Source organism: Choloepus didactylus, chromosome 8, assembly GCF_015220235.1.
Source record: "Choloepus didactylus isolate mChoDid1 chromosome 8, mChoDid1.pri, whole genome shotgun sequence".
NCBI classification, from domain to species: Eukaryota; Metazoa; Chordata; class Mammalia; order Pilosa; family Megalonychidae; genus Choloepus; species Choloepus didactylus.
In genome coordinates this window covers 125864035-125891919 of record NC_051314.1, presented here as the reverse complement: position 1 = coordinate 125891919, position 27885 = coordinate 125864035, and the positions used below count along the sequence as shown (strand labels likewise).

General features: G+C 47.2%; 1 protein-coding gene and 1 non-coding gene across 8 annotated transcripts; both read right to left on the bottom strand.

The window, feature by feature from the left end:
- Positions 1-12: 12 nt before the first annotated feature.
- Positions 13-26840, bottom strand: CHD4 (chromodomain helicase DNA binding protein 4). Of its 7 annotated transcripts, none has more exons than XM_037845317.1 (40): positions 26716-26840; positions 25689-25866; positions 21964-22085; positions 21555-21770; positions 21224-21342; positions 20864-21105; positions 20497-20624; positions 20098-20233; positions 19768-19946; positions 19356-19595; positions 18501-18704; positions 18200-18405; positions 17709-17840; positions 17531-17627; positions 16657-16848; positions 15962-16162; positions 15635-15772; positions 15227-15348; positions 14922-15095; positions 14337-14478; positions 14113-14244; positions 13881-13998; positions 11645-11769; positions 11073-11310; positions 10736-10911; positions 8610-8790; positions 8439-8525; positions 8260-8348; positions 8024-8157; positions 7542-7686; positions 7262-7427; positions 6899-6996; positions 6661-6790; positions 6312-6383; positions 5865-6002; positions 5074-5182; positions 4832-4964; positions 1610-1808; positions 741-904; positions 13-563 (listed from the first exon to the last, which is right to left on the bottom strand). In XM_037845317.1, exons 2-40 carry the CDS (start codon positions 25786-25788, stop codon positions 546-548), a joined length of 5742 nt encoding a protein of 1913 aa, XP_037701245.1. In that variant the 5' UTR covers positions 25789-25866; positions 26716-26840; the 3' UTR covers positions 13-545. The 7 variants fall into 7 exon arrangements, with proteins under 7 accessions (XP_037701245.1, XP_037701248.1, XP_037701251.1 ...); XM_037845320.1 differs by having other exon boundaries at positions 8610-8787; XM_037845323.1 differs by having other exon boundaries at positions 19768-19907.
- LOC119543551 lies at positions 7081-7222 on the bottom strand. The gene has a single exon (XR_005218619.1).
- Positions 26841-27885: the final 1045 nt, after the last annotated feature.

Here is a 27885-nt window from a genome sequence, read left to right as displayed (position 1 = left end):
AATTTGCTGTGGTTTTTTTTTTTTTTTTTCTTTTTTTTTTTTAATTTTTCACTTTATTTCGTTCTAGCCGCTCAGTGGCTGGAGCCGCTGGGTTCCTGGTATTAAAAAGATGCCAACAGAGGTAGCTGTGTCTCGCCCAGGGGCCCGGCCCATTCTGAATACCCCAAAAAGGACTAAAAGAAAATACAAATTAAACCAACAAAATAAAACCAAAAGGAGGAAGAAATTCAGATCATTTTCTTCAAGCCTGGCGGGAACCCACCAACAGTTTGTGTGTAACAGACGTCACAGTGGGGAGAAGCCAGGGCCCAGAGGGCCAGCCCTGCAGATGGCGCCGGCGCTACTGCTGCAAGTCTCTCCAGCAGGAAGGGCACCACTGCCCTCACTCCCTCCCCTCCCCCAGTGCACGGGGGGCTGTTCCTTTACAACATGGACGATGGGGCAGAAGGAAGGAATCTCTCAGGCCCCCAGGAGAGAAGCTGGGACAAGGGAAAGAGAGGAAGGTCACTGCTCAGCGGTGGAGGTGGTATCATCAATCTGGATCTTCACTGTTGCTGGGCTACCTGTAGGGAAAGAGTCAAGGGAGTCAGAATTCCAGCCCACAGAGTCCACTGGATCCCAAGGGAACTCCCTGATAGAGCCCCACCTGCCCAGTATGTAAGGCTAGGGACATGGGGCAAAGTTACAATTTCCAGGATGGCTCTGCTAGAAGAGCTGGCCAGAAGAGAAAATGGCCCTACCTGCTGTGGGGGAGGTTCAGGTGCCCGGTTTGCCAGGCGGCTGAGAATGTTACGCTCTGACATCTGTAGCCTCACAGCAACTGGGGGAATTCGGGCAATGGTAGCAGGGAGTCGAGTCACATCGGCTTTCATGTCACTCAGCAGTTCTTCCAGCTGTTTCAGAACTGCAGGAGGGAAAAAAAAAGGTGGTGAGCTGTGGTGGTGAAGGCTGAAAGCCTTCCACCACAGTGGACCAGCCCCCCATCATTTCTCAGTGACCAAGTGCCTGTAATGTGTTGTCTGTCTTTTATTAGTCATGAAAACTGATTCCTAGTCCTCATATTCCAGTTCCAAGTGTCCATGAGTCTGTGCTTTCTAAAGTCACCTAAATCCTTATTTTCTCTTGCTTCCTCCATTTCTCAAGAGCTTATTCCTATTATTTCCTTTTCTCACCCTTATCTTTCCTCCTTCTAGATCTGTCTCCCACTGCCTTAAAAAAAAAAAAACTTTCCCCCTCATTTTCACCCTCTACCCTGTTCACAATGTTTTACTTTAATTAGGAATAAAATGTGGAAAGGGGTCTAGAATTTCAAAGGATCTTAAGTCATCTAATGTTACCTCTAAAGTATCCCAGATGATACTATTATTCTGCTTTGCCTTCCACCTCAAAAAACATGACTATATTAAGTGTTAAAAGAGGCAATGAACTGCTGTCCTTGATTGCCTCTGAGAGAGAAGCTTCCTTCCCAAGGAGGAAGGCAAAGGCCTGCAGCACAGCCTAACCTTCCAAAGGGGCCTCTGCAAGAGGTTTGGAAAGAAGTGTGTATGTGTTACGGAGTGGGCAGAGTGGGGAGGAGGCTGAACCAGCAGGAGGCAGGGGAGCCACTGGCTACCTTTGTGCAGGACTGCATTGGCTGGCTTGTTTCCTGCCATTGACTCCTTGGACAGGTGCTGATGACTCTCTGCCAAACACTCCACCTCAGCAAAGCGGGTGTTTAGGGCCATGGAAGGGTGAGAGGGGTCCTCTGACATGTTCAGGTAAGCTGCCCGGCGCAGCTGTTCCTCAATCACCAGGGCTTGTTCCAAGAGCTGGACAAAGGATGAAAAAGAGAGGGGAGTTGGACCGACATTCACATGGCTTACTTCTGATGGGCCTCTCTGCCTCACCCAGTGGCCTGCCCTCTTCGTCCAGGTAATGAGATCCGAGAACTTCATGGGTGGCTACCCTACACTCAAGCAGTTCAGCTTGCATTGCCTTTTTTACTTTTTTTTTTTTTTTGGTTTGGGATCTTTGAGTCTTGTACAACAATAATAAAAACTCAATTTAGAAAATACAAAATATATATAAAGAATTAAAATTATACATAGTCCCACCTCCTAGAGATATATGAATATTTTGATGTTTTTCTTTCCATGTTTTTCTAGGCCTATATATTTCTTTACATAAATCATGTTTTCTCTCAAAATTACATACTAGGCATCTTCCTCTATCAACTACTCTTCAAAAACATGTGTTTTAATGGTTGCATAGTAGTCTACCTTTTGGATATATCTACCATATCATTTTTGTTTTACTTTTAATATATTTCATAAAAATTTAAAAATAAATTTTATTTTATCCCCATATCTCACCCCCATTCTCCTTCCTTCCCCAAAAGGTGACCCTTTTCGTATACTTACTGTGTGTCATTTTTGTGTTTTCTTCAAGACTGAATACTACTGTTCCATAGGCATCTATCTAATTTACAGAATGTTGTTCTGTACATATAAAATGCTGTTTATTTTTCTGACTATCTATCTTTTTAAAAAGCCCATTCATGCTGTTACATGCACATGTATTTTGTAGATTTTAGCTGTTGCTTAATGCTGTGTTGTAAATCCACATATTACCCATCTACTCTAATGTCACGTCTAGGTTGCTTCCAGGTCCCTAGCACCAAAAATCATACTGCCTGTTGTTGCTGCATAAGGGGTTTTTTGAAATATGTTCCAGGAGCAAAATTGTTGGTTTGTAAGTTAATTCCTAAGTACCCATTGGTTCTTCAAGAGAATGAATCAATTAGGGGCCAGGAAAAGGATGTTCTGAGAATGAGCTGTTGTTTCTTCCACAAGGCCTGATCCCGTCAGGACCTACTAATTTATCCCCAAACAGACCAACTGTCTCCTTTCAATCTGCTACCTCATCTTCACTAACAACTTCCTCTTCCTGTCTCAAACCATGGGCACTCTTCAGGTTCAGCCCTTGGCTCACTGCTGTTTTAAAGCATTCCGCCAAGAGATCTCTCCTCTTCCAGCTTCTACCCACAGATGTAGATGCAATTCTTCTCAAACCTGCTTCCCAAGTCCTGATCACTCTCTGATCCAACTCTGCTTATGGTGGGAAGGGAGGTGTTTATTTTTAAGAAACACCAAACAACTTGTCTAAAATTGAACTCATTCTTTTCTACAAACTTACTCATCTCCTTACTTCACGACATCTGCCAATAATTTAACTTTCTCACTGACTCAGTTATACTAGGAAACTCACTCCCTTGTAGCTCAAATCCAGTAAGTCAGAAGTCCACCATCTAGGGCCAGTGGGCCAAATCCAACCCAGTGCCTAGTTTTGTATGGTCAAGAGCTAATAATGGTTTTTACATTTTTAAATGGTTAAAAAAAGTCAAGACTATTTCACGTCACTTTGTGAAAATTGTATGAAATTCAAATTTTAGTGTCCATAAATAAAATTTTATTAGAACACATCCAGGCTTAAATCAATTATGTACCACCTATGTTGCTTTCACCCTGCAACAGCAGAGCTGGAGTATTTGCGACAGAGACCAAATGGCCCACAAAGTCTTAGATATTTACTGTCTGGCCCTTTATGGAAACATTTACCAACCTCTATAAGTAAATCAATGAATTCTGTAAATTCTTTCGTATTTTGTTTCCTTTATCCTTATCCTTTTCCACAGTTAGCCTCACAGCCTAGGCCCTTAATACCTCATTACTATATGATAGGTCTATGATCACATGAATGCTGTTTCCATTTTCTTTAGTCATATCAGAACTGTTCCCAAACCTTTAGTGGCTGCCCGTTAACTATAGGGTAAAGTCCAAATTCTCTAATCTGGTGCCAAAAAACCCACCTACTGACCTCTAGCCCTTACCTCTGACCTCACCCAACGCAAATGTCTTCCACAGCCCAACAGGACTATTTTTCATTTCCAAACACACTAAGCTTTGTTGAGTCTATCTTTGCCCAAGCTCATCCCTTTGGTTCAAACACCTTCCTCTTTCTACCCAACAATCTCTATCCTGTTCACCAAAGCTTTATTCCAGTGCCACCTTCTTCATGAAGCCACACGTGAGCTCCTTTCTCACTCTCCAAATTCCCTCTGGAGAACTTCATTACAGCACTCAGCAGTCTCCCGCCCAAAAAACAGAAATGCATTCATTTGTTCACACATTTGCCTCTACTTTAAACTGAAACTCCTGGAGAACAGACACCAAGCTTAAAGGTTTATCAGTGCACATTTCTTACTCCACCAAATATACTTAGCTCAAGATCCACGTGTCTTGTCATTGTCTTATCCCATTTGGTGGTCAGCACATAAGGTACCCTCAGTGAATGTTTGCTGACTTCCTGAATGAGATGCCCTTCAGTTGTGGGCTAAGCCCTAGTGATTCTGAAAATGGAGCTCTGCCTTTTGCATCCACCCCCACCCCTCAGCCACACAGGTTACCTGTTAGACATCCCCAAAATGTACCACCAGTCCAATAAAGGCCCTGCCTCCTCAGAGATCCAGTTCAATCCCACCACTGATTAGCTTTCATGAACACCAACCTACAGTGTTCCCCCAACAAATCCCTGCATTAGTCTACATCATGCATTAGGTACACAGTCATCTACAGTTCTTATACAGCTGGTTAATTTTCGATTCTGTATATCTTTATCTCTGATGTTTAAGTTTACTTGGGAGAAAAGCATTTCATGGGATACAAAAGGTTACATACAAAGGAAAAATTTATAATAAACATTATGGATGAATGAACAGACTCCCTCTTTTGCAGCTCCTTCTGCACTTAAAAGACTGTCACTTAAAAGTTGTATTTCTCCCCACCCTGCTCACCTTGAATCTTCGTGCTAGAAACTTATTCTTGATTTCTAAGAAATTGCCACGGTTCATTTCACCTTTGAAAGGCTCATTGAGGATGGCATAGCGTGGGTCATTCTGGATGTCCTGCCACCGGGCATAGCCATGGCTATTGGAAAAGTGCTCAGGAAAAACAAAAGAAGGGAAGTAAGAACCTCACACTGGGGACCTTCTGAACCCTTCACAAGCACCTCAGCCTGGACTCAGGCAAAGGATACTTTATGATGCCAGCCAGCAGCCAGTAGTCATGCCGTCGATGCCAGATCTCATAAGTCTTCTTGGTGACTGTGGCTGCCCGCTCCTCATTCTGCCAAAGGGAGTGCAACTCTAAGGGGGAATTTAGGGAAGGTTGAGGAGAAAAAGAAAGGTAAACCTGTGAGAATTCCAAAGCCATTTATTCCTGCCCCCAGATACCATCTTGGTAACAAGCCCTGAAATCCAGGGGAGGATGCAATCAGCCTGGCATTCCCTCTTCCAGTTTCTTATCTCAAACACAATGCTACCCACATTTAAAGTCTGATGTTTGCTGTACATTTTTGTGACACCGTTTTTCTCTGGTTAAGAAAGTTCCTTTCTCTTCCTACACTGCCATGTGGTTTTGTGTGTGTGTTTTAATTAGAGAAGTTGTAGATTTACAGAAATCATGTATAAAATACAGAGTTCCCATTTATCCCTCTATTATTAACACCTTGCATTAAGGTGGTACATTTGTTACAATTCACAAAAGAACATTTCTATAATTGTATTATTAACCATAGTCCATCATTTACAATAGGGTTCACTCTTTGTGTTGTACAGTCCTATGTTTTTGTTTTTAACTTTTATTCTAGTAACATATATTCAACCTAAAATTTCCCCTTTTGTTATGTGCCTTTAATCATAAATGAATGTTGACTTTTTGTCAAAACTTTACAACTAATGAGGTGGCCATATGATTTAGTGTGTCCACCTGGTAGAGGTACTGTAAAATGTAATCCTTTTAGCCCCAACAGGCCCCTCACTGCCATACCAGTAAAACCACCATCTGCAATGTTGAACATGAAACGCTGTTTAATACTTTTCTTCTGCTTCTCATCATTCAGTTCCTTGGGGGTCTCTCCGTTCTGAAGCATCACCTCCTTTTTCTCTTCTTCTTCTTTCTTCTCTTCTACAGGATTTGCAGAAGAAAAATATCAGCTCCAGACAGGAACCCAGGACCATGGTCCTTACCATAGCACTGTATGCTACAGATACCCGTCCACCTCCACCCTTCTCCACACAGGTGTCTGTCAGACCCAGAAAAGGCCATCAGCCCAATGACAACCAAATGTGGGGACAGATGAAGTCTTTTATCTTGGGATGAAACAGCTGTAAGGGTGGGCATGAGGAACAGAGGAGGACTTGGAGAAAAGGATCTAGTCCTCGCTTCTGGTTTTGGAGGTCTTCTAAACCACTGTTGGCTTCTCTAAATACCCACCTTTGTCCTCCACCACAATGGGGGTCAGATCTATTGCTGACTTCTCCTCCACCTTCTCCACCTCAGCAGCACCTGGAGGAACAGATGTATTGAGAGAACACCTAAAGAAAGAATGTTCTTCACTGCTCCATGCTATTATCCAATTGGAATAGTCCTAAACCTAAATCTCTATTATTAAAGTCATAAAAGATGGATATCTTAAGAGAAAAAAAAAAAACTCCACGATTTGCAATGAAGGGTACAGAAGTCTTTGGTGTAAATTTCCTCCTGACATCTCTACGGCCTGGCTGGAAGCCCAAGGGCTACTGTGGTTCACTCAAGAATCAGTACTGCATAAAAATGAGGGTACCTTTGGACTCTGTCTCCATAGGTTCCTCTGTTCTCTCCTTCACCTCTGCCTTTTCCACCTTCTCCTCTCCCTCGGGAAGTTCAACAAGGACTTTTTCATCCTCTGACGCAGAGGCAGAGGGTTGTGTACACTTCAAAGGAAAAAAGTCAGAAGATAAAGCAGATAGCCCAGCACCAAAAGGGAAGAATGAGCTCATACATTTGCCTTTAGTAAGGCATATAGTCACCCCATCTCTTACCTCAACAGTGGCTTCAGAGGCTGCAGTTTTAACCTCCTTTTCTCCTTCTGTACTCTCTTCTTCTTTGAGGCTATTTTCTTCTATTTTTATCCCATCCTCTGCAGACCAACAGAAGGCAATCAATTAGGAAGAAGGCCCTAGATCAGAGAGAAGGTCATGCCTTCCCAGTCTGTCTATCTTAAAATGTCCTCTCGTGCCTTTAAGAGCCAGTCCTATTCTTAGGATGGCCCTCCTAAACTGAGAGGGGGATTACTGTGTGTCCTGCTACTGACTCCCCCGTTTGAGCTGAGCACAGGGGAGCAGAAAAACCATAGGCCAGGACAAGAAGAGAGGAACAGAAAGTAACAATACAGGCAGACTTACCAGAGGGTGGTGCAGGGGCAGGAGTATTGGGTTGTGTGTCCCCTGGAGTGGAGGGTGTAGGAGTCTTTGGGGAGGGCGACCCTGGCTGGGACATTTTCTTGTTTTCCTCTACTTCAGCTAGCTCAGGCATGCTCCAGCGCCCATTAACATGTTCAAACTCCTGAACCTGTAGTAAAAGAACCAGAAGTTGATGAGCCCGTTCTAGCTCTAAGCTCCTTTGCTGTTGACCCTTCAGTTTCCCCTAGAAACTTATAATGATGGACAGAAAGTCAAGACTCACTTTCTTGCGAATCAAGGACATGACACCAATCCTAGTAAGGACATGCTGGCGAGACAGGCCTTCTCGGGGCACACCATCAGCAAAAGTCTCAGCCCCATCTGCACCTGGCTCACATAAATGCCGCATAAAAAGAGACACATAGGCCCTGTAGTGAAGAAGTAGGGAAATGAGTTAAATATCACACCAGCTCCCAGATCACATTCTTTCCACTCCAGTTAAACATCATCCCAAGCAATGACCATGGCTGCATCTTGAGGTGAAGCCCCCTATCACACTGGAAGGCTGCCGTCCAGATCCCTCATCATGCCCCAGACTCCCTCCCAGGAAAGCCAGGAACACACAGAACTCTAGATATCTGACAGCTTCACCTGCCAACTTCAGCACAGAGAAAATGGCCAATCCCTGCAGAGCCTGGACTAGGACTATGGAATGACTGGCTAGAAGCCCTTGCTCCGTCTCTTTAGCTCCAGATCTCAACTTACTTGAACTCCTTCTCTGATTTGCCTCGCAGATCTCTCACAAGCCACTGAGTGGTGAAAGCATCCTGGGGTGGCATCCCATATCGCATAATTGCATTAAGAAAGGCTTTTCTCTGGCGAGCATTAAAACCAAGAACCTAGGGGGAGAAGGAAGCTAGGTGAGGGGAAGCAGGCATTACTCCACCCCAATCCCAATATCTGGCACTCTCCCACCCTCCTTAGAATCTTATGACACTTACTTCAATATTCCCACCCACACGAGCCAACAGAGGAGGTAATGGCTTATCTTTGTCATTCCGCAGGCCCTTACGACTGGGCCTGCGGGGAGCTGCAAGAAGAAAACAATGCATGAGTGATACTGTTAAGGGTATTAGACAAAGCAATACTTAGAAAAGCAGCAGAAAGGCACAGCCCTCACCTTCTGATCGTTCATCAAAGTCTTCATCACCTTCCTCTGAGGCCACTGAGTAATCGGACTGGTTGTCGGACTGGTCGTCCTGCCAATCTGGAGGGAGAGAGGGCAGATGAGCGGGGCCCACTGCTCTAGTGGAACGGCCCATGGGTGGGGGGCGGGGCCGGCCACACACACCTCGGTCCTCCTGGGAGCCATCATTGTAGTTGACCTGTTTACGGATTCTTTTTCCTTTGCCCAGATTTCGGGCCAGATCTTCTTGCTGCTGCTCATAATGGTGCCGCAGCAATTTCTCCCAGTAGTCAGGATCCACACTTTCCTCCTGTTTTATGATTTCCCGTTCTACCTCCTCTTCCTCCTGGGTCAGAGGGAGGGCCAGGACTCAGGGGTGCTGAAGTTGGCACCGCTAACCACCCCTGGTCCTCACAATTTCCATTCTGCTAGCTCCTTTTTCATGACTGGACTCTTAAATGCATGTTGTGCCTGCTTGAACTGAAGAACTTGGAAGAAATTTAGTTGGTAGGACATAGCTCCTTCTAATTTTGTACAGCTAAGTAGTCACTACAACTAAAGAAAAACATGGGATAGAGCTATTATCACAAGAGAATGATGATGAGATGATAACGCTTTCTTCTCTCTTTCAATGAGTTGGGATATAGCAAAAAGTAGAAAAGAGGTTAGAGGCTTAACAAGGCAGAATGGAAAATGTTATGAAATACCACAAGAGATTTTCACAAGAAATATAAAATAGGAAGGCCATAAGCTTCTATACATAAAAGTTTACCAACTGCTTGCAATATATATCCCACGTCCAAATAATGTTTATGCTCCTCTAAAGGTCTGACATTTTTTTGGACACTTAGGACCACTCACTGACTGATTCCAAACCCCTTACAGTAGAATTAAATCACTGCTAATAGCATAAGATTAGAAACAAACTAAATGTCCATCATAATGGAACTAATTAAATAAATTATGGTACTTCCAAACAAGGACATAATATATAGCCCCAGTAAAGGGGGGTGGGGTTGGGGGGAGATATAGTAAGTGGACAAAAGCCAGGTAGAGAAGATTATATATAATAAACTAGTTTTGGGTTTAAAAGAAACAGGGGAAAAAAGGTGTTTATGCATGTAAATGTGTATGTATACACACATATTTACAGCCACATAAAGTATCTTTGGAAAGATGTATACGAAACTGAAACATTACTTGTCCCCAGGAGGGAACTGGCCAGCCAAAAGAGAGGGGTGGAAAAGAGATAGATAACTTTGTATCTTTTGAATTTTGAACCATGTGAATTACTACCAATTCAAAAACTAAAATTTTAAAAAGAAGGAAATAGCTTCTGCAGTCACTAATCACAGGGGAGTTACCTGTGCAGTCATTAGCAGAGATGACCAACTAGAGGGGGGCAGCACCCCTCAGCTCCTCCCCATTCAGCACGTGCTGCCTAACACCTCTATGCAGCCACAGTGACTGACAGGAACGTGGGCCACCCTCTCAGTAGGGCAGGTTTTGATTGAAAACTACTGATCTATATAGACCTATGTCAGGCTTTCTGGCTGCAGTTACACATAAACTGAAGTTGGAAGCATCACCTTCAAACAAAGATAATAGGTGTGTATCAGAAAACACAGCAAGAGGAATGGATCCCAGAGTTGGAAGAATGAGAGAAGATGGCAAAGACCTCCAGAAACCTATACCAATTCAAAGAACCTGAGCTGAGTGATTTAAAAGGGACAAGGAGAGAGAACGGGTTTTATTTTTCATTTTATGCCCATCTAAATAATTTGGGGGAAAAAATTATTACAACAAGCCACATATCTCACTGTCAGCATTTTTCGCTATTTTTTTGTTTTCCTCTAAAACACACACACACGCAAGCACAAGAAAAGGAAGAAGAAAAAGGGAAAACAAAAATAATTCTGATCTTTCAAAAAGCATGGGGAGATAAGCTGATCTCTTGCCTTTTCTCAAGAGACTTGAGGCAACAATAACAAAAAAATATTTGTAGAGTTAATAAAATGCATAAGAGCAAAATGAGATCCTGGTAAAGAAGAGCCAGTATAGCTGTTAAGACTGTGAAATTTGGCTATGCACTTCCTGACAGCCAAGGCAAAGAGGAGAATGTGATTAGTCATACGCTGTAGTCTTTGTTTTCAGAGATGAGTTATATCAATTCCTCAAGGTACTAATTTACCTAAAGATGTTTTCCTCTTGTCTTGAAAATACCATCTTGGTCTCAATTCCAATTTTCAGACCAATTGCCAAGCACAGCATTGCCCTGGACTCAGACTCACCCCCATTTCTTCTTCCCGCACCACATACTGGGCCACTTTGAATGAGCTCAAATATTCATTCATGCCCTGCAATTCTGTGTCTTCAGTCTCATCCTGGTTACGGTCCAACAGTCGTTCAATGGCCTTATCATCATAGTGAATAACGCTGCTATCTTCTCCCTCTTTGTTGTCTCCTCCTGTAAAGAATCAGAGGACCACAGTTCAGCTTTAGCAGCTGCAGTGGAAAAAGCAACTGAAAAATCTCATTCCCAGGACCCTGGCTATCAACAATACTCACCCCCCTAGCCTTTAGAGATGCTAAGCCCCACATCAAAACTTAAGTTGCTGACCAGCTCACCTCCATCTGTGGCTTCATCCTTGAATAGTTCCTCAGTGCCAAACTTGAGGATGTCATCCAGCTCCTGTTTGGACATGGATCCAGTCTTGGAACCCAGCCCAGGCCGCACCACTAGATGCGTCAGCATCATTTTCTTCTTTGCCACCTGCGTGATGCGCTCCTCCACTGATGCACGAGTCACAAATCGATAGATCATCACCTTCTTATTTTGGCCAATACGGTGAGCTCTGCTAAAAGCCTGGAGGTTGAGCAAGAAACAAAGCCAGAAATTGAAGTGACCATATTTTCCTGCTTCTACTCTTGCCTTGCCTTCCACATAACAGGCTAAATGCTGCTGCTTGTTTTCATACGAAACTTCCTTTTGCAACCCTGCTTCCATATACCACCCTATCATGTTACCCAAAATACGACCACAGCTACACCAATCTCTCCAGTTTACAATAAGGTAAAAGACATAAGAAAAACCTATTGTTTCTTGTTTAAACAACTAATTCCAGATGGTGGAGCCCTCATGGAGAACATTGTGCATTTCCAGTAAGTTACTGTATAGCGAGGCTGCTAAGTCTGCTTACCTGGATGTCATTATGAGGATTCCAGTCAGAGTCATAGATAATTACTGTGTCAGCAGTGGCCAGATTGATTCCAAGGCCTCCAGCTCGAGTGGAAAGCAAGAAGCAGAACTGCTGAGCACCAGGTGCTAAGAAAGGACAAGAACATCATTAGAAATGTCTCCTGAATCCCAATTAATAAATGTAGAAGGAATGACAGAAATGTAAAACCACCATTAGGCAAACAGCAAAGTACTCATCTGTTGTTAAGCAAGGTCCACCGATGGCTAGTCACTAAAATCAGTAGGTGAAAGTTTAAAGAGGAAGCAGGATATTTGCATAGTCTCCAAGTATCTCCCCCAAGAATTTATCAATTACAATGAGAAAAATAGTAACATTATGATGGAAAAACTCAGCAGACATCACTTTAACCAAGTGATCACGGTTAACATCACCAGTGAGGGGACAGGTCAACATCGCGTGTCCCCCGATATGAAGTACAGAGAAGGTCACAGCATCACTTCTGTGGGACTCTTGTCCAAAAATGCAGAAACTCAATCTAATCATGAGAAAACATCAGACAAACCCAAACTTAAGAGATATTGTACAAAATAAATGATTAGTACCCATCAATAAGTATCAAGGGCATGAAAGAAAAGACTGACGAGCTCTCCCAGGTTGGAGGAGACCAAGGAGACACAACAACTAAATGCAACATGGGATCTGGAATTGGATCCTGGAACAGAAAAGGGACATTAGGGGAAAAAACGGTGAAAGTCAAATAAAATCTATAGTATAGTTAGTAGTATTACACCAATGTTATTTTCCTAGTTTTGATCATTGTTCTGTGGTTTTTTATTAAGATGAGCTGGGGGAAGGATATACACAAACTCTCTGTACTATGTTTTTGGTGGGAGGGGTGAAAAGTATTTTTGCTTTTTTTTCCTTTGAAGTAGAGAAGGCGTCGATTTATAGAAAATCATGCAGAACATAGAGTTCCCATATAACCCCCCTATTAGTAACACCTTGCACTATGTGGTACATTTGCCACAACTGATTAAAGAATATTATTATAATTATACTATTAACTATAGTCTACAGTTTACTGTTTTCCTTATACAGTCCTCTATTATTTTTAACAAAAAAATTTATTCCAGTAACATATTTACAACCTAAAATTTCCCCCTTTTAAATTCTCTGAACTGTTTTTGCAACTTTTCTTTTGGTCCAAAATTATTTCAAAATACAAAGTAAAAAAATCATAATTGTAAAGTTGTGTCTCCTAAGAAAAGTCTGCCACTAAAAGTTGCTGTTAGAACTTAGGCAAGTCCTGGTCCTTCTCTGGGCCTTAAGATATAATAAGGAGATGTGTCCCCTTTGCTCATAAAGCTGACACCCCTTTTCAATGTGAACAAGTTAGGGTGGTCATTGCCTAGACATCCCTGAAGATTGGGAAAGTAATTAAACTAGAGGAAGGGGTAGCAACAAACAAGATGAAAATCAACAAAGGATTATAAACACTGAATTTCTATATAATTTTCTTTTTCTTAGTTGCTAGGGTATTGGAATAACTAGAAGGAAAGAATTGAAATGGTGGAACTGTAACCCATAGCATCCTTTGAAATTTGTTGCACAGCTACTTGTTAAATTGTAATTTGAAAGCTATCACCTCAGTGTATATGTTATACTTCACAATACGGAAATAACTGAAACTATGGTACTGTCACTCATAACATCTTTGGAAATTTCCTATATAACTACTTGTTAAATCATACTTTGAAATATATTACCTTTTTGTATATATGTTATATTTTACAATAAAGAAAGAACTGAAACTGTGGAACTGTAACCCATAATATTCTTTGAAATTTGCCCTCTAACTACTTGTTAAATTGCACTTGGAAAGTTATCACTTCTATGTATATATGTTATATTCTACAATTTTAAAATATGATAAAAATTAAATATAAAAAAGATATAATGAGGAATGTTAGATAAAATGCTCTCCTCTTTCTAGCAGAAAAGGGAGTGGGGGCACTTTCTGGGGGGTACTTTCAAAGGGGGGAAAACTTTCCTAGAAATAGTCCAATACATTCTTCCAATCAAGGCCTTCAACAAAAGCTTTACTCTTCCGTATCAACTGACAAAGACCGAAAAGAACTACACCAAAAAACAGATGCATGAGAACAAACGATGAGCCCAGAAATAAAGACAAAAGTGAATGAAGATGCCTAGCATCAAACCACTCCTTGCCTCTTACCATTAAAGCGGTCAATGGCCTCCTGACGCATGTTCCCAGTGATTCCACCATCAATACGTTCATATTTATAACCTTCATGTTCCAGGAAATCCTCTAGCAGGTCCAGCATCTTGGTCATCTGGAAAAGGAGCACAGTTTAATTACAGGAGTTGGAAGATCACCCCTTCCTTCAACATCACTGAGGGTTGTCTACTTTTATCCCCTCAAGCTCCCAACACAGCCTGCTTATTACCTGGGAGAAGATAAGCACACGGTGCCCGCCCTCCTTCAGGTTCTTGAGCATCTTCTGCAGTAGTAATAATTTCCCAGATGCTCTGATGAGGGCGCTGCCATCATACATGCCATTGGGCATCTTAGGGGCTTCCTGAGGAAAGAAGCAAAGAAGAAAAAGTATTGAAAGAAGGCCCAAATGGAGCAATTCCGACCCAGGGAGGAGCAGAAGGTGGCACAACATACCATTGCAGCCACAGGGAAGAGGTATGGGTGGTTGCAGCACTTCTTAAGATCCATCACCACATTTAGCAGGGAGACCTGGTTGCCACCACCTCGAGCATTGAGTGCTTCAAAATTTCGAGTGAGAATATATTTGTAGTATTTCCTACATGGGAGAGACAGAAAAGTAGGTCAGCACTAAGCCTGCAAATGACTGATAATCCAATCCATAGGTTCAGGGTCTTCTTTCCAACAAATCCCACTTTGGGGCTAAGAGAACCTAACAAAGCAGCTCAGGCCTAAAAGTGGCTTACCCAGCACCACCATTATCATCACCATCGTTGCCATCATCACCACCCCACCACCACCACTGTCACCATCATCACTGTCATTATTTTAAGTAAAGTAAGGCAGAACTAAATAAGAGTTGGAGCAAAATGGAACTTTCTGCTCCACATCCCTGGCATGAGGTTTCCTTAGGCCTTGCTTCCTCCAATCACCAGAGGCCTTGAAGCCAAGTGTGGGGAGGAATAAGGAACACTTTGCAGACTGGCAGATGTCTAACTGTGCTGCAAAATGGTGTCAGTGCTTCTGTCCCTGCAGACTCACTTCTGCATAGGGCTCAGCTCCACACGCACAATAAGTTCTGTCTTGGATGGCATATTCTTGAACACATCAGCTTTGAGCCGCCGCAACATGTGAGGCCCCAGCATGTCATGCAGTTTTTTTATCTGGTCCTCCTTGGCAATGTCCGCAAACTCCTCCAGGAAGCCTTCCAAATTGCTTCAGAAAGAGAAAAGAAAAGGTTGTTGGAGAAGGAGAAAGGAAGAAAGGAAAGTCATATAGGAAAAGGACAAAAGGAAGAATGAGAAGAAGTAAAATTATAAGCCAATTACAGAGAAATACACACTTACTGGAACCTCTCGGGGGTGAGAAAGTTGAGCAGATGAAACAACTCTTCCAGATTGTTTTGTAACGGAGTCCCAGTCAGCAACAGCTTGTGCTGGAGTGAGTAACCATTCAGGACCCGGAAGAACTGGTAAAGCAGATGGACAGAGGTGAAATTCAATGAAAAGCAGAGCTCTGGTAGATCTCTACACAACTCCAAGTTGTTTCTCTGTCAAATGAATAGGAAGGCCCCCTACCTCCAGCCCCTAGTGGAGGCCCCCCTCCCTGAGCACCAAGGGCTATCACAAGTGAGAGAGAGGTAGAGACCATTTGCCCTCCCTCTGTCCTCCTAGAAGTTTTCCCCTTAATGAGTGGAGGGTGCTAGGAAGCTAAAACTGGAGAATATAGACTGACCTTCTCTCCCTCCCCTTTACCTTAGACTGATTGTTCTTGAGCCGATGGGCTTCATCCACGATGAGGCAGGCCCAGTCGATAGAACCCAAGATAGCCATGTCAATGGTGATCAACTCGTAAGATGTCAGCAGCACATGAAATTTCACAGATGCCTCTTTCTACATGTGAAGGCAGCCTGGTCACTATTGTCCAAGCCCTCAGGTGTAAGCAAACCCAGGGGTCTTTTGAGGCTTCTCTCCCTCCCAGCTGTTCTCCTGTTGCCTCACCCCAGGGACCTGGTCACAAGGAAGCAAGCCAAGCCCACAGCAGGAACTCCTTCCCTAGGGCGGTCTCCCTCCCTGCAGTACCTTCATGCGGGAGGCCTTCTTGCCACCACGGATGGCATTGTCTTCAAAGGAGAACTCATTCTCCCGGATGATGGCACGGCTGTCCTTGTCGCCCACATAGGTCACCACGTACATATCTGGAGCCCACATTTCAAACTCCCGCTCCCAATTGATGATGGTAGAAAGAGGGGCACTCACTAGGAAGGGCCCTTTGGAATGACCCTATGAGGAAAAAGGGAAAAAGCAGAGTAAGGACTGAGCTCCCATCCTACTACTACTCCAGCTTCCACCTCTACCTGCTGTTCCAAGAGCTAAGACAAGGAGTGGTATCTGCACCGTTACTTCTACCCTCCCCTTTATCTACGAAAATGCCCTGCCCACTCCTTTCTACCAAGCCACGGCCCGCCTTTACAGAGAGCTTAAAATCTTACTTCCTCCATTAAGTCTTTCCATACAAATTCCACCCTCAATTCCAGTTCACCTCAAAACCTATTTGTTCCCTCAGGACTCAGGCTCTCAGTACCCCCTACTAATTCTACCCATGGCTCCAGTCCCTCAAACCCTTTTTTGTGCATGTGTGCCTGTCTGTGTGCCTGTCTTACTATCTTCTTCAAGGTCAGTGACTTTTCTTTTCTTCTTTTTCCTCTCTCCTCGGAATGCAAGACTATGAACACAAAATGCCCACAGAAGAAACTAACAGCCCCAGCCTTCCTCACCTCCTTGTAGAGAGAATAGAGGAAGACAGCTGTCTGTACAGTCTTCCCCAGGCCCATCTCATCTGCCAAAATGGTGTCGGTGCCCTGGGCCCAGGAGAAACGCAGCCAGTTCAAGCCCTCCATCTGATAAGGGTGCAGGGTTCCACCTGTGGCATCCAGGTACTCTGGCTGTCGCTCATACTTTACTGTTGGCTGAAGGATGAAACAGAGAAGTCAAGAGCTGAGAAGGAATTCCCTTCCTTCCGTAAGATAACAGCTGCCTCCTTCTCACACATTCTCACTAGATCCTCCTTGACAGAGCCACAAAAAATTCTGGGGAGAAAGATCCTCATTGGTTATTATAATTTTGTGTTTGGTTTAGGATCCTCCAGGAACAGGCAACTGAACTACTAGGCAGCAGAACATCTTGGTCCTACGGATCTCTGAGGAAAGAGGCATCATAGATTGCCTACCAATACAATAATTCTGCTAGTCCAGATCTGCCAGGTAAATATAATCATATGTCCCTCTGAGACTCATCTTTTTTATCCTTCATCCTCTTTCACTTTATATTGAGCCATAAATTAAGGATCAAAAGACTGAGAGATTCCTGAATAAGCTTTATGAAAGCCTGGTTGCACAACCTCACCCCTAAACAATCCTTTCGCAGTCATATAAATCACCACATCCTGTCTTTATTTTTATGATAATGAAAAGAGAAAATAATTTTAGTATGTCCTCCTATTTACAGAAATATGTAGTGAAGATTTCATGAAGCATTCTCACCTATAAAGTTATTATTTGCACATCATTATTTTCAGCACCATCACTTAGCCTGAGCAGATAGATTGTCCTAACCACCCAATTAATGCCTTCCTCTTCCGCCCCAACTCACGTCAACCGTTGGTGTTTCAGGAGGCCTCTCCAGCTTCCTCAGCTTCACCTTCTTGAGCTTCTTGCCTGGCCGTCCTTCCTCACCCCTCATTAACTCCCTAAAGCAAAAAAAAATCAAACAGCTGCCTAGGGCCTTTCCCAATAGGAAGCAACTCCAGTCCTCACCCTGAGTCGCTCACCTGTGATTCCAATAGCTTTGCTTGAACAGGTCATAGTCCTGTATCTCCACATCCTCACTTTCCCAGGAAGCCTGATCATAGGGTAAGTCCCTCCACTTAATCAAGTAGTGGACATGGCCCTTCTTGTCCACACTGCAAAGTTAAGGAGAAGAAACCCTCAGAGCCAGGAGAGTCCCAAGTCAGCCTTACTCTTAAGAACTGGCAATAACTTATGTTCCAAACCAGGCTTCTAGGTGTGTCATGGACCCCCATGGCTTCAGAGTCTCTACAATACCAGTCTTTGAACCAAAAATTGCCTCTGATCTACACACTTCTATGGCTCAAATGCCAGGATCCAGTCCCTTAATAATAACACGTTGAATGCCTTCCAAGTGTAAGTTACTGCTGACACCCATTTTCCTAATTCCTTTGGCAAGAGTCTCCCAGTGGATATGCAGCCTGGCTCCAGTGTGCCCAAGACAACCACTCTGCTTGTTCTACTCCACCAGTACCTATGGTTGAGTATTCGATGGATCATCATCCACTCGGGTTTTATCCCATAGCGATAGAAGCGTTCCTCCATCTCTGCAAATTTAGGGTCCTTGTTCTTTCGCTTTCGACTCTTCTCTTCATCACCACCAAAGTCCCCAGAAGGTGGCTCATCCATGTCATTCTTCCGCTGATAGTTTCGGAACATCACCTGACAGTGCAGCTCCAACTGAGCGGAAACAGTAAGCAAGCCACCAAAGAGCTGTGGTCACTCGCTACCCTCTTCTCTGTAGCCCCCACATCTCTAGCTGATCTCGGGCTTACCTGCAGTTCAGACACCCAGGAACAGTGCCAATAAGACATGCCTTGCCATTTCACAAAGAACTGCCGCTCCGGTCGCCCCTCCAAGGGCTTGGGGGAGGGAGTATTGGGATCAGCATCTGGAGGCCGAGGCACTGGTGTGGGAGATGGAGGTTGACCCCATTTCCAGATTAGGATCTTCTGAACCTTGCCCTTAAGAGCTGGGCACTGAGAGAAAAACAGATGACCTATTACCAAATCATTACCATGGGAAGGAGATGGTACAACCCACAGCATCAACTATGGATTATTAAACCGCATTTCAAGTAAGATCTAATCCCAGGACCCTTCTAAGGAGAGAATAATAGAATTCCCTCTTCATTTCTGGACTTGATCCAGGATTTGCCTGACACTATCAGTCCTACCTGCTCAACAGAGCCAATAGCTCTACTTCAACAATAACCCAGAGCAGGGAGGCACAGGAAACCCACAGACCTGGAGCCCAAATTCTCTCTTGAGCAATCTAAAAATAATAAGTGGCCCTATTAGATCGCTTTAAGCTACCAAGACCCCAAGGCAGGATGTCAAGACACGGAGGGAGACAGTATGTTCTGGGCTAGAACACTGCTCCAGCCCTCTTAAGAGAGCTGGCAAGACATCAGCTCCTCAGTGGGAGTCAGTCCTACATTTTCCCAGGACACAGGTATCCTACGATAACATGAGGAGGGCAAATACCCGTCTCAGGCTACAAGGCCTACAGTGCTCCAGTGGCCTTTCCTGCACCTCAACCTCACGAGGCCTATACCTAAAGCTTGTAAACCTTTCTGCTGGACACTGCACTTCCCACATCTCCCACCCTGCCAGAAGCCAGTCACTCACCGTACAGCGTGGACAGAGCCATTCACCGTTAGGGATCTCTGGGAGTGGGGGGTTGAGGCAGTGGATATGGTAGGAGGAAGGGCAGGTGTCACAGCAGAGAAGCTCCCCACCATCCTTGCAGACCCGGCAGAACTCCATGTGGTGGTCATCCTCCTCTTCAGGGTCCCCTCCAACCTCTTCCAGGATCTCCTCACCTTCCGAATTGTCCTCTTTAGCCTCCCACTGGATGCCCTCCTTCTCCTGCAGGAAAGGACCACATGTTCAGATTATTACCACCCCCCACCCAAATCTGAATCCAAGGAAGACTTCCCACACCTCTACTATTTCTACTTCCACCCAGTCCCAACAGAGCTTCATCATCCCACCCTTCCCCTTGGGGGTTTCCAGGGGCCCACACAGGCCAGGTACTCACACAGTGTGGACAGCTCCACTTGCCCTCGGGGGCCTTCTCCATATCCGGATCCAGGCAGACCATGTGGTAAGCGCGGGGACAGGTATCGCACAGGATGATCTCGCCACCTTGCTGGCACACCTCGCAATAGTCCTGGTGGTCTGTCTCATAACCATCCATAGGAGTCACCTCCTCCTCGCCTGGGCAAGGAAGAGGGAAAGCCCAGTTATTAGAACAAACCAACCTCCCCCCACCCTCCAGAAATAATCCCACCCCTATCTCCTTAGGGAGATTCTTTTCCAACCATTCCCACCTCATCCCCTCATATATAGATATAAAAAAGACACACACCTTTCTTTTTCTTCTTAGTAGTTCGGAGTTTCTTGCGGCTGCGGCTACTGCGGCTGGTGGAGCCATCAGAAACAGAGTAGCTGTTGATGCTGGCATCGTCGAAGTCAGATTCCACATCTAAGTCGTCATCCTCACTCTGGCAGAATGAAGAGGAATAGGTTAGACATCCAAGCCAAGGGGGAGGAAAGGGTGATAGAGAGGGATTCACTTTCTCAGTGGGGGTACTAGAATTCCAGCAAGGACTGTTATATATGGAGCCTATTCACATGTGGCTCTAGGGCCAACCCTCCCCATACCCCATTCTTAGGCGCCTAACTGTGAAGGAGAGATGCTGCCATCAGGTAACTTCCTTCCTATTTGAGGTGGCACCCTATCCAAAGGGATGGATGGGATTCTCACCGAGGATCTCTTACGCTTGGAACCAAAACCTCCCAGCTTGATTTTCAGGGGGGCTACTTTCTTGGGTTTAGGCTTCTTGGCATCAGGTACACGAGGGCTGCCCTTGGGCTTCCTCCGGGCATTGGGACCTAAAATCAGGACAGAGCAAGTAAGATCACAGAATGCAAACAGACATCATGGAACAGTAGAAGGGAAAAATAAAATCTTCTACCCCTAAGCTGGCTTCCCAAATTTCCCTCCTAAATCCAATCCAAGATTCATTCCTCCCTCCAATCTAGGTCAGGGCAGACACAGCCTTCCCTCACTTTCGCTGCCTTGGACATCCTCAGCCCACACTAGCCCTCCCTCCCACCGCATCCCATTTCACCTTTGCCCTCCTTGGTCTTGGCTTTACGGATAGGCACCTCCACGGGGGGCGGTGGGGGTGCAACCTCAGTGGCAGTCACCATGCTCTCCACCACAGCCACTGCCGCTGCTGCCGCCGCTGCCACTGAAGCCCCAGAACTGCCTTTGAAGGGGTTGTTGGTACTGAACTCCCGCCACTTCGCACCCAAAACCATCATCATCTTGGAGACAGCAATCTTGGGGTTTTTGGCAGCAATAAGGGGCCTGGTGGGGAGAAAAGGACAAGAACAGAGAAGAGAGAAACGTTTAAGAGTAAAAGAGAAAAGAAACAAGAGATTATAGAAGCACCTTCCTCCCCCTGCCCTCAAGACCCCCTGTTTACCGGACAAACTGGCTGAAGGCCTTGTAGTTGGTAAGGGTGCGATAATCTTCCTCTGAGAACATGTGGTCAATGTCTTCCATGCCCCAGTCTTCCAGGAGCTGAGCTGATGATTTAGGCTCCTGCAGAGAGAGAAAATCAAAGACCTGCCACCTAGTCCCCACACTGACTAAGGGGATCTGAACTGAAACCAAGGCTTGCAAGACCAGGGAAAGAGAGCTACGGGGACATCATTAGAAAGAGTTGGAGAGAAAGTATTCTGAGGGGCAGGAAAGTATCTGGGGAAAAGAAAGGTCAGCAATAAACAGGAGAGGGAAGATGGAGGTCTGGGCACCTTTGAATCATCATCGTCGTCGTCCTCCTCCTCCTCCTCCTTCCGCTTGGATTTGCTCTTCTTTTCTTTCTTAGGTCCAAGCTTCTTCTTCTTCTTCTTGCCAGGGGTATAGTCGCTGCCCTCACTGTCTGAGCGCAGAGCCACCTCTTCCTCCTCCTCCACAAACTCTGGCCCCTCCCCAGAGCTGTCCCCCAGCTGCCGGCATAAGAGCATACGCTGGAGCAGGGAAAGGGGGGAGAGGGAGACAGACACACACATGCTACACCTATGCTGACCTCAGGACAGCCCTGGGGCTCATCCCCAGGACCCGGCCCACCATTCCAGAGGATGAAACAAACACCCCAGCCCTTCGCCCCTTCTCGGAACTCCTCCCTTCTTCCTCTGTTCCCCATAACAGTCACCCACTCACCTCCTTTTTTTGGCGCTTGCTCTTAGGGATTTTAGGGTCCCGAGGTTTCTTAGGCTTCTTCTTCTTCTTGAGCTTTGGAGTCTCTGCTTCTGACAAATCTTCTTCTGGGTCTTCTTCATTTTCTACATATATTTGGTAAAGGGAAAAGATCAATAGCAAGAGGTTAGGGCCTAATCCGGAGGCTTTATACTTTATTCCCCCACCTCTTGTCCCAGATTCCACTGAAGAGAACTGCTATACTCTCCACAGAAGGAAGCTGATACCCAGGACAGACACAGACAAAGAGAGAGCTGTATATACCTGAAATAGGACGGCCAGGCCAGACCAAGCCCACCTCAGGCAGCTGTCCAGACCCCTGCCTCTTCCCCAGTCCTAACAGCAGTCCTCTATAAGTTCACCAATGCAGCTGAATCAAGCTGCTTGGGGTTAACCAAATAAGAGAAATAGGTATAGGCCTCTAAGGATCCTGTACTGTAACTGGCCACCAAGTATTCTAAAAACCAGGGGATGAGAATGAAAGGTCATCCCCAGAAGGCAGAAGCTACAGAATACCATTCTCCGTTCCACATTCCCAGAACAACACCAGTTCTAGGGGCCCCAGAAACCACGCCCTTCACCAGCCCCTTTGGGTCATCACTGCTCAAAATCACCAAGAACTTCCAGGCCCCAGATTCAGATGCCAGACCAATCTCATGCCCACTCCCAAACATAATTTCCTTTCTCCCATCTCCAGCCCTGCTGTTTCCTCCCCAGCTTCTCCTGGGTCAGTAGCCTCTTCTCCCCAGGGGCCCAAATCAGCCCAGCTGTCACCATGCCCCCCCCCCCAATCCTCCTCCCATCTGGCTCCACCTCCTCCCCTTGCTGGGAGCACACACAAAGCCTGGGGTAATAGTGAGAGCTCCTGGGCAGGGAGAGGTGGGAAGGGGCACAGAGGGGGGAGGAGAAGGCCAGAAGGCAGCTTCCTTTGTAACAGACATTCACACCAAGCACACCAGCTCCCTCCTCCTCCCTCCTCTCTCTCCCTCTTCCCAAGCCACCCCCGCCCAAGGCAGGGTGGGGAGGTGGAGAAGGGAGTGGAGAGAAGGAGGGAGTGCCTCACCCACTGAGGAGAGGGAAAATGGCTTCTGACCACAGAAGCCAGCCCAGGGCACCCAGCTGCCAACATAGGACAGACAGGAAGTGGCAGGGGAGGGGGCAGGGTGGAGAGAGGTAGTCGGGGAAAGACTGCCCTCATAGAAGACTTCCCAAATTATTACCTGGCCCCGGGTCCAAATGCCACCCATCTCTATCACCTGTTCTGAGATGACACAGTTCTCAAGAGGCCACCTTAATGTCCTCGGTATGGAAATCAAGATGAAGGCAAAGGGCAACACTGACTGGGTCACTCCCACAATCCGAATTATTTTTTTAATCTCAGAGCTAAGATTTAACGAAGGCTCCCTGGAGCAATGGTGAGAGGATACAGGCTTCCCCCCAAATGTGTGATACCTAAAAGATTTAGCTTGAGGAGTGGAAGCCCACAGGAAATCTCTGAAGCTCAGTTCTTGTCACCCCCACCCACAGAGTCCAGGCCACAAGGTCCTGAACCACCTCTTACAGATTAGAGGCAGCCACCTATCCAGCATGTGGGACTCAGGTCCACACCAAGAAGCAAGTAGCAACATCTAGAAAGTGCTGGACAGCCATAAGCCTCCTTCAACCCCCCACATGCTCTCTGCTCCTGACCCTCAGAACTAGCCTTAAAATGTTTCTGGCTCTGCCTTTCCTGAACTAGACAGAATACTAGGGAACACAAGACACGAGGCTGGACAAAACGCCATCAGCCTCCCCCACCCCATCCCACTCAGCCCAGGATCAGGCCAGGCACAAGAAAGCCCCTCCCATTCCCTTGGGAATGGAACACCAGCCTGGATCTCACCAGAAAGAATCATTTTCTTAAGGACTTCTCCCCAGCAATCCCCATGTCACCCCCTGAATCAGCTACATGTCGATTCTTCTTCTTCGCCACCTCCGTAAAAGCTGTAAGTAGAGACAAGGGCAAACCCATGGAGGCAAAGGGGATACCCTTCTGTCCACATATGACCCCCAAACTTGTCAGGCAGGCAATTTGCTGATGTGGCAAGTGACAAACTGGCTGAGTTTTAGAGGAAGATTTGGGAAAGGGGCAGGAATGGGGTGTGGCAAGTGGAAAAACTGGGTCATGCTACAACTTGGGGCAGAGTTCACCCTGCATAGCTCCCAGTCAACACTGGCCAGCCCCACACCAAGGAGCCAATTGGAGGCCAAGAGGTAGAAGCAACAATGGCTCAATGCATTAATTCTCATGCCCCTCACAGAAAAGGACAAGATCTCTTACCACAACAACCACTTCACCCTCACCTTGGGCAACAGCACAGAAAGCTGCCACTGTACCCAACATAGTGATGAGACTCAAGCCTAAGTTTTCTATCCCAACAGCTGAAGACTCAGTAACATGCAAAGAGGACACCATGATTGGTCCCTCTCCTTAGTGGCCTCAGGTTGAAGTGAAGAATTCCAACTTAGAAAATACCAAATGTGGAAGCATGTCTCCCAGATCACCTCAACTTCCGGCTGGAGCTAAGACAGAAGGCAGAAGTGAAAGACATTCAATGGGAAACATAAACAGGACCAGCAGACTCCAGAACGAGCAGTAAAAATATAAGTAGAGAGGCTGAAGAAGTGGCATGTAGGAAAAAAAAAACTAGAAAAAAGGTCGAGGGACCAGTGGATGACTTAGCTAGAGGTTCTGAAGAAGAGAAGACAAGAGAGATACCCACTTAGGAGCATGACATCAATCATCATTTGAGGAGAGACAAGGGCTACTTCCAATCAGGCAGGGCAATTATAACCATAGGAGTTAGGCTAGTCCAAGGAGCCACCCCAAAACAGATTAATGCAACCCTCAAAACACCTACACAAACACTGCACACCCCCACCCCAACCACCCCAAACCTCAGGCTACTCACACAGAGGCAGAAGCCTCCAGGCACAGAGCCAGGATTCTGTCCACTCACCAGGGGAGGAGGGGTGCCCACAGTGTCACCTCCCTTCTTTTGCACTGCCTGTTTTGCCCTTCAGGCTATTACATCCTCTCCTAGCCCCCATTTCTCCACTCAAAACATTCCAGCAATCTGCCTGGCTAAAAGCGCTCTATATGCCAGCTGAGGAGCGCGATTCAAACTTCACACAGTTGAAAACCAGTAACTGATCAGAAGCTGAAAATAATCAGATAGAGAGTAACCAGCACTCCCTCTCTCCTTTTCCACAGTAGCAACCACAGGATCCTACTAGCACAGATGCCTGGCGGTCTCAAACAGAAATCCTCAACACACACACCCCTCCCCAATTCAACAGGCTCCAGGGGTCCCGGGTACCTGCATTCCTCCAAGGATCCACACATGTAATCATGCCTACCAGCCCGGAGAGCTCCCTCCATGGGGAACTGCAGAGCATTCCTCAAGACCAGTGCAGCAAGCAGGCATCGTGGTCCAAGGTGCCCAGGAGGCACATGGCTTCCACCACCCGTACCCCCCCCCAACACACACACATACATAAGAGCTCTGCAGAAGGGAACCGCTCCCTTCCAAGGCCCTCCACCTCAGACTCTGCACAGAGAGACCAGAAACTCAGCCTGGTCTCACCAGAGTCAGTAGGGAGGACCCAAATGCCTCCTTCCTGCCCTGGGCCCTAGGGGATGATGTTACCTGGGTGGGGTGGGGGCAGGCTGTTGTTCAAAAGTGCATCCATATCCTCCTCCTCACTGCCCGCTGAGCAGGGGGACGGGGAGCCCAGGCCCGACGCCATCCCCTTCCGTTCCTGGCCAGGGAATTGGCCCAGCTGCTCCTGCCTGCGGCCTGGGGCCCTAGACACTGGCCCGAGTCACTGTGCGGGGGAGGGGGGGGAGAGAGAGACAGTCAGTGACGCGCACTGTCCCCCTCCCCCACACCCACCCGCTCTTTCCGCCCACCACCTCCAGCAGCCCCCCCCCCACCCCAGCACCCGAACCACTCAAGCTGAACTTAGTTCCACACTCCTCCTCGGGGGCAGCCCGGAAGCCGGCTCCCCAACAGGAGCCCCCAAATGAGAGGGAGCGACGCCCCCGAGGGCAGGCTGGTGCAGGCGTGGGGAGGGGAGAAGCCGGGCTGGACCGAGCAGGGTGTGACGGGGTGGGGGTGGGGGTGGGGGGCGTCCGAGAGGCCGCGGCAGGAGGCGGCGGGCGGCGAGGCGCTCGGGGACACAAGGTCACTTGGGGGTGGGGGGGGCGCTTTCCTGCGCCTGGGGAGGGGCCAGTCCCCAGACAGGGCAGCTCTCCAAAGGCTGTCCTTTGGGACAACTCAGGTTCTGCTCAGGAGCCGCGGGGACGAGGGGGCGTGGAGGCTTAGGGCGCTCAGGGGCTCTGGAGGTAGGGACCTGGGGACAAGCGAGCCCCCAGCGGGAAGGGGGCCGGGCCACGTGTCCCGGGGGGCAAGTGAGCAAAGGGCGAGGGGGCGGGCGCCGGGCAATGTGGAGGACCAAGCCCGGGGTGGGGGACGCGGGAGTGAGACTCGGGTCCGGCTGCGGCGGGGGGAAGCTGGGCGCTCTGCAGGGAAGGGAAAGGCAGGGTCGGCTCCCCCGGACAGGGGACGGTCCGCGGGTCTAGGGGCGCCTGAGGAAGGGGCGGGTGAAGGGATGACCCTCGGGGCTTGCCGGGCTGCGAGGTGCGTCTCTCTGAGAACCCCGCGCTCTCCTCACCCCGGAGCCGCCGCAGGTCGCGTAGGGTCCGGCCCGGTGTCACTCCCGCTCCGGCTCCTCCTCGCCGCGGCCGAAGGGGGGAAAATGGCTCCGGCTCCGGCGTCGCCTCTTAAAGGGCCCGAAACACCGGCCGGGAAATCCCACCGCACAGGCCCCGCCCCCCCACGGACAGCCCATAATAACCTCAACCAACTCCAACCCCCCCCTCCACTACCGCCACCCTCCTCCCTAGGTCTCCCGGGCAACCCCCGCCCCCTCGTCGCTCAGGCAACCGTTGGCCACGCCCCTTCGAGCGCGCGCGCGTCACCTGGGCAACCGCCCACCTCTCGGCCATCCCATAATACACACGGACACCCACCCACCCACCCCCCGATCACCCCAACATACATCAGACACACACTCCATACACATATATGCCAGGGCTGCTGACATCCCATAATATTGCAGGCCTTTTGCAACCAACCCTCTCCCTGCCTCAGACATCCCATAACAGCCATCCTTCTGCCAACTTCTTCACTCTTCCCCCTAATACTCACATCCCATAATAATCGCCATCTCTCCCTCCCCATGGCCATCCCATAATAAGCACCCCTCCCGACACTCCAGCTTCACATCCCATAATACTCATCCCCATCCCCCACAGACATCCCATAATAACCACTCTTCATCCACCCCCAGTTTGATATCCCATAATAGTCAGAAACTCACCCCCCACACACACACTAACAACGGACACTGGGCCTCCTCCCACACACATCCCGTAATAATCAGTCTCCCACTTTCTATACTGACATCCTATAGTAACCAACCCCCTGGAGCTGCCCTCAGTCCCTGCGGGCTAGGGTCTAGATAGAGCCTCTCAACACCATGCCCAGCCTTCACTCTCTCACTCTAGGTCCACAGCTCATAATAATCACTCCTCCCATATCAAAGATGTATCCCTTGATGATCAACAGCCCTACTGCCACCGCGCAGATGGACGTCTAATCACCCTTTCCCCTACCACTAGAAAGCTTTCCCATAATTTTACTCCCACACCCACACCCTGACATCCCATAATAATTGCAAGGAGCTCTGGGTCGACCAAAGGTACCATAATACTCCCAGCACCACCCAGCATCACTTCCCATAATGCTTCATCTACTCCCCACCACCCCTATACCCTTATAC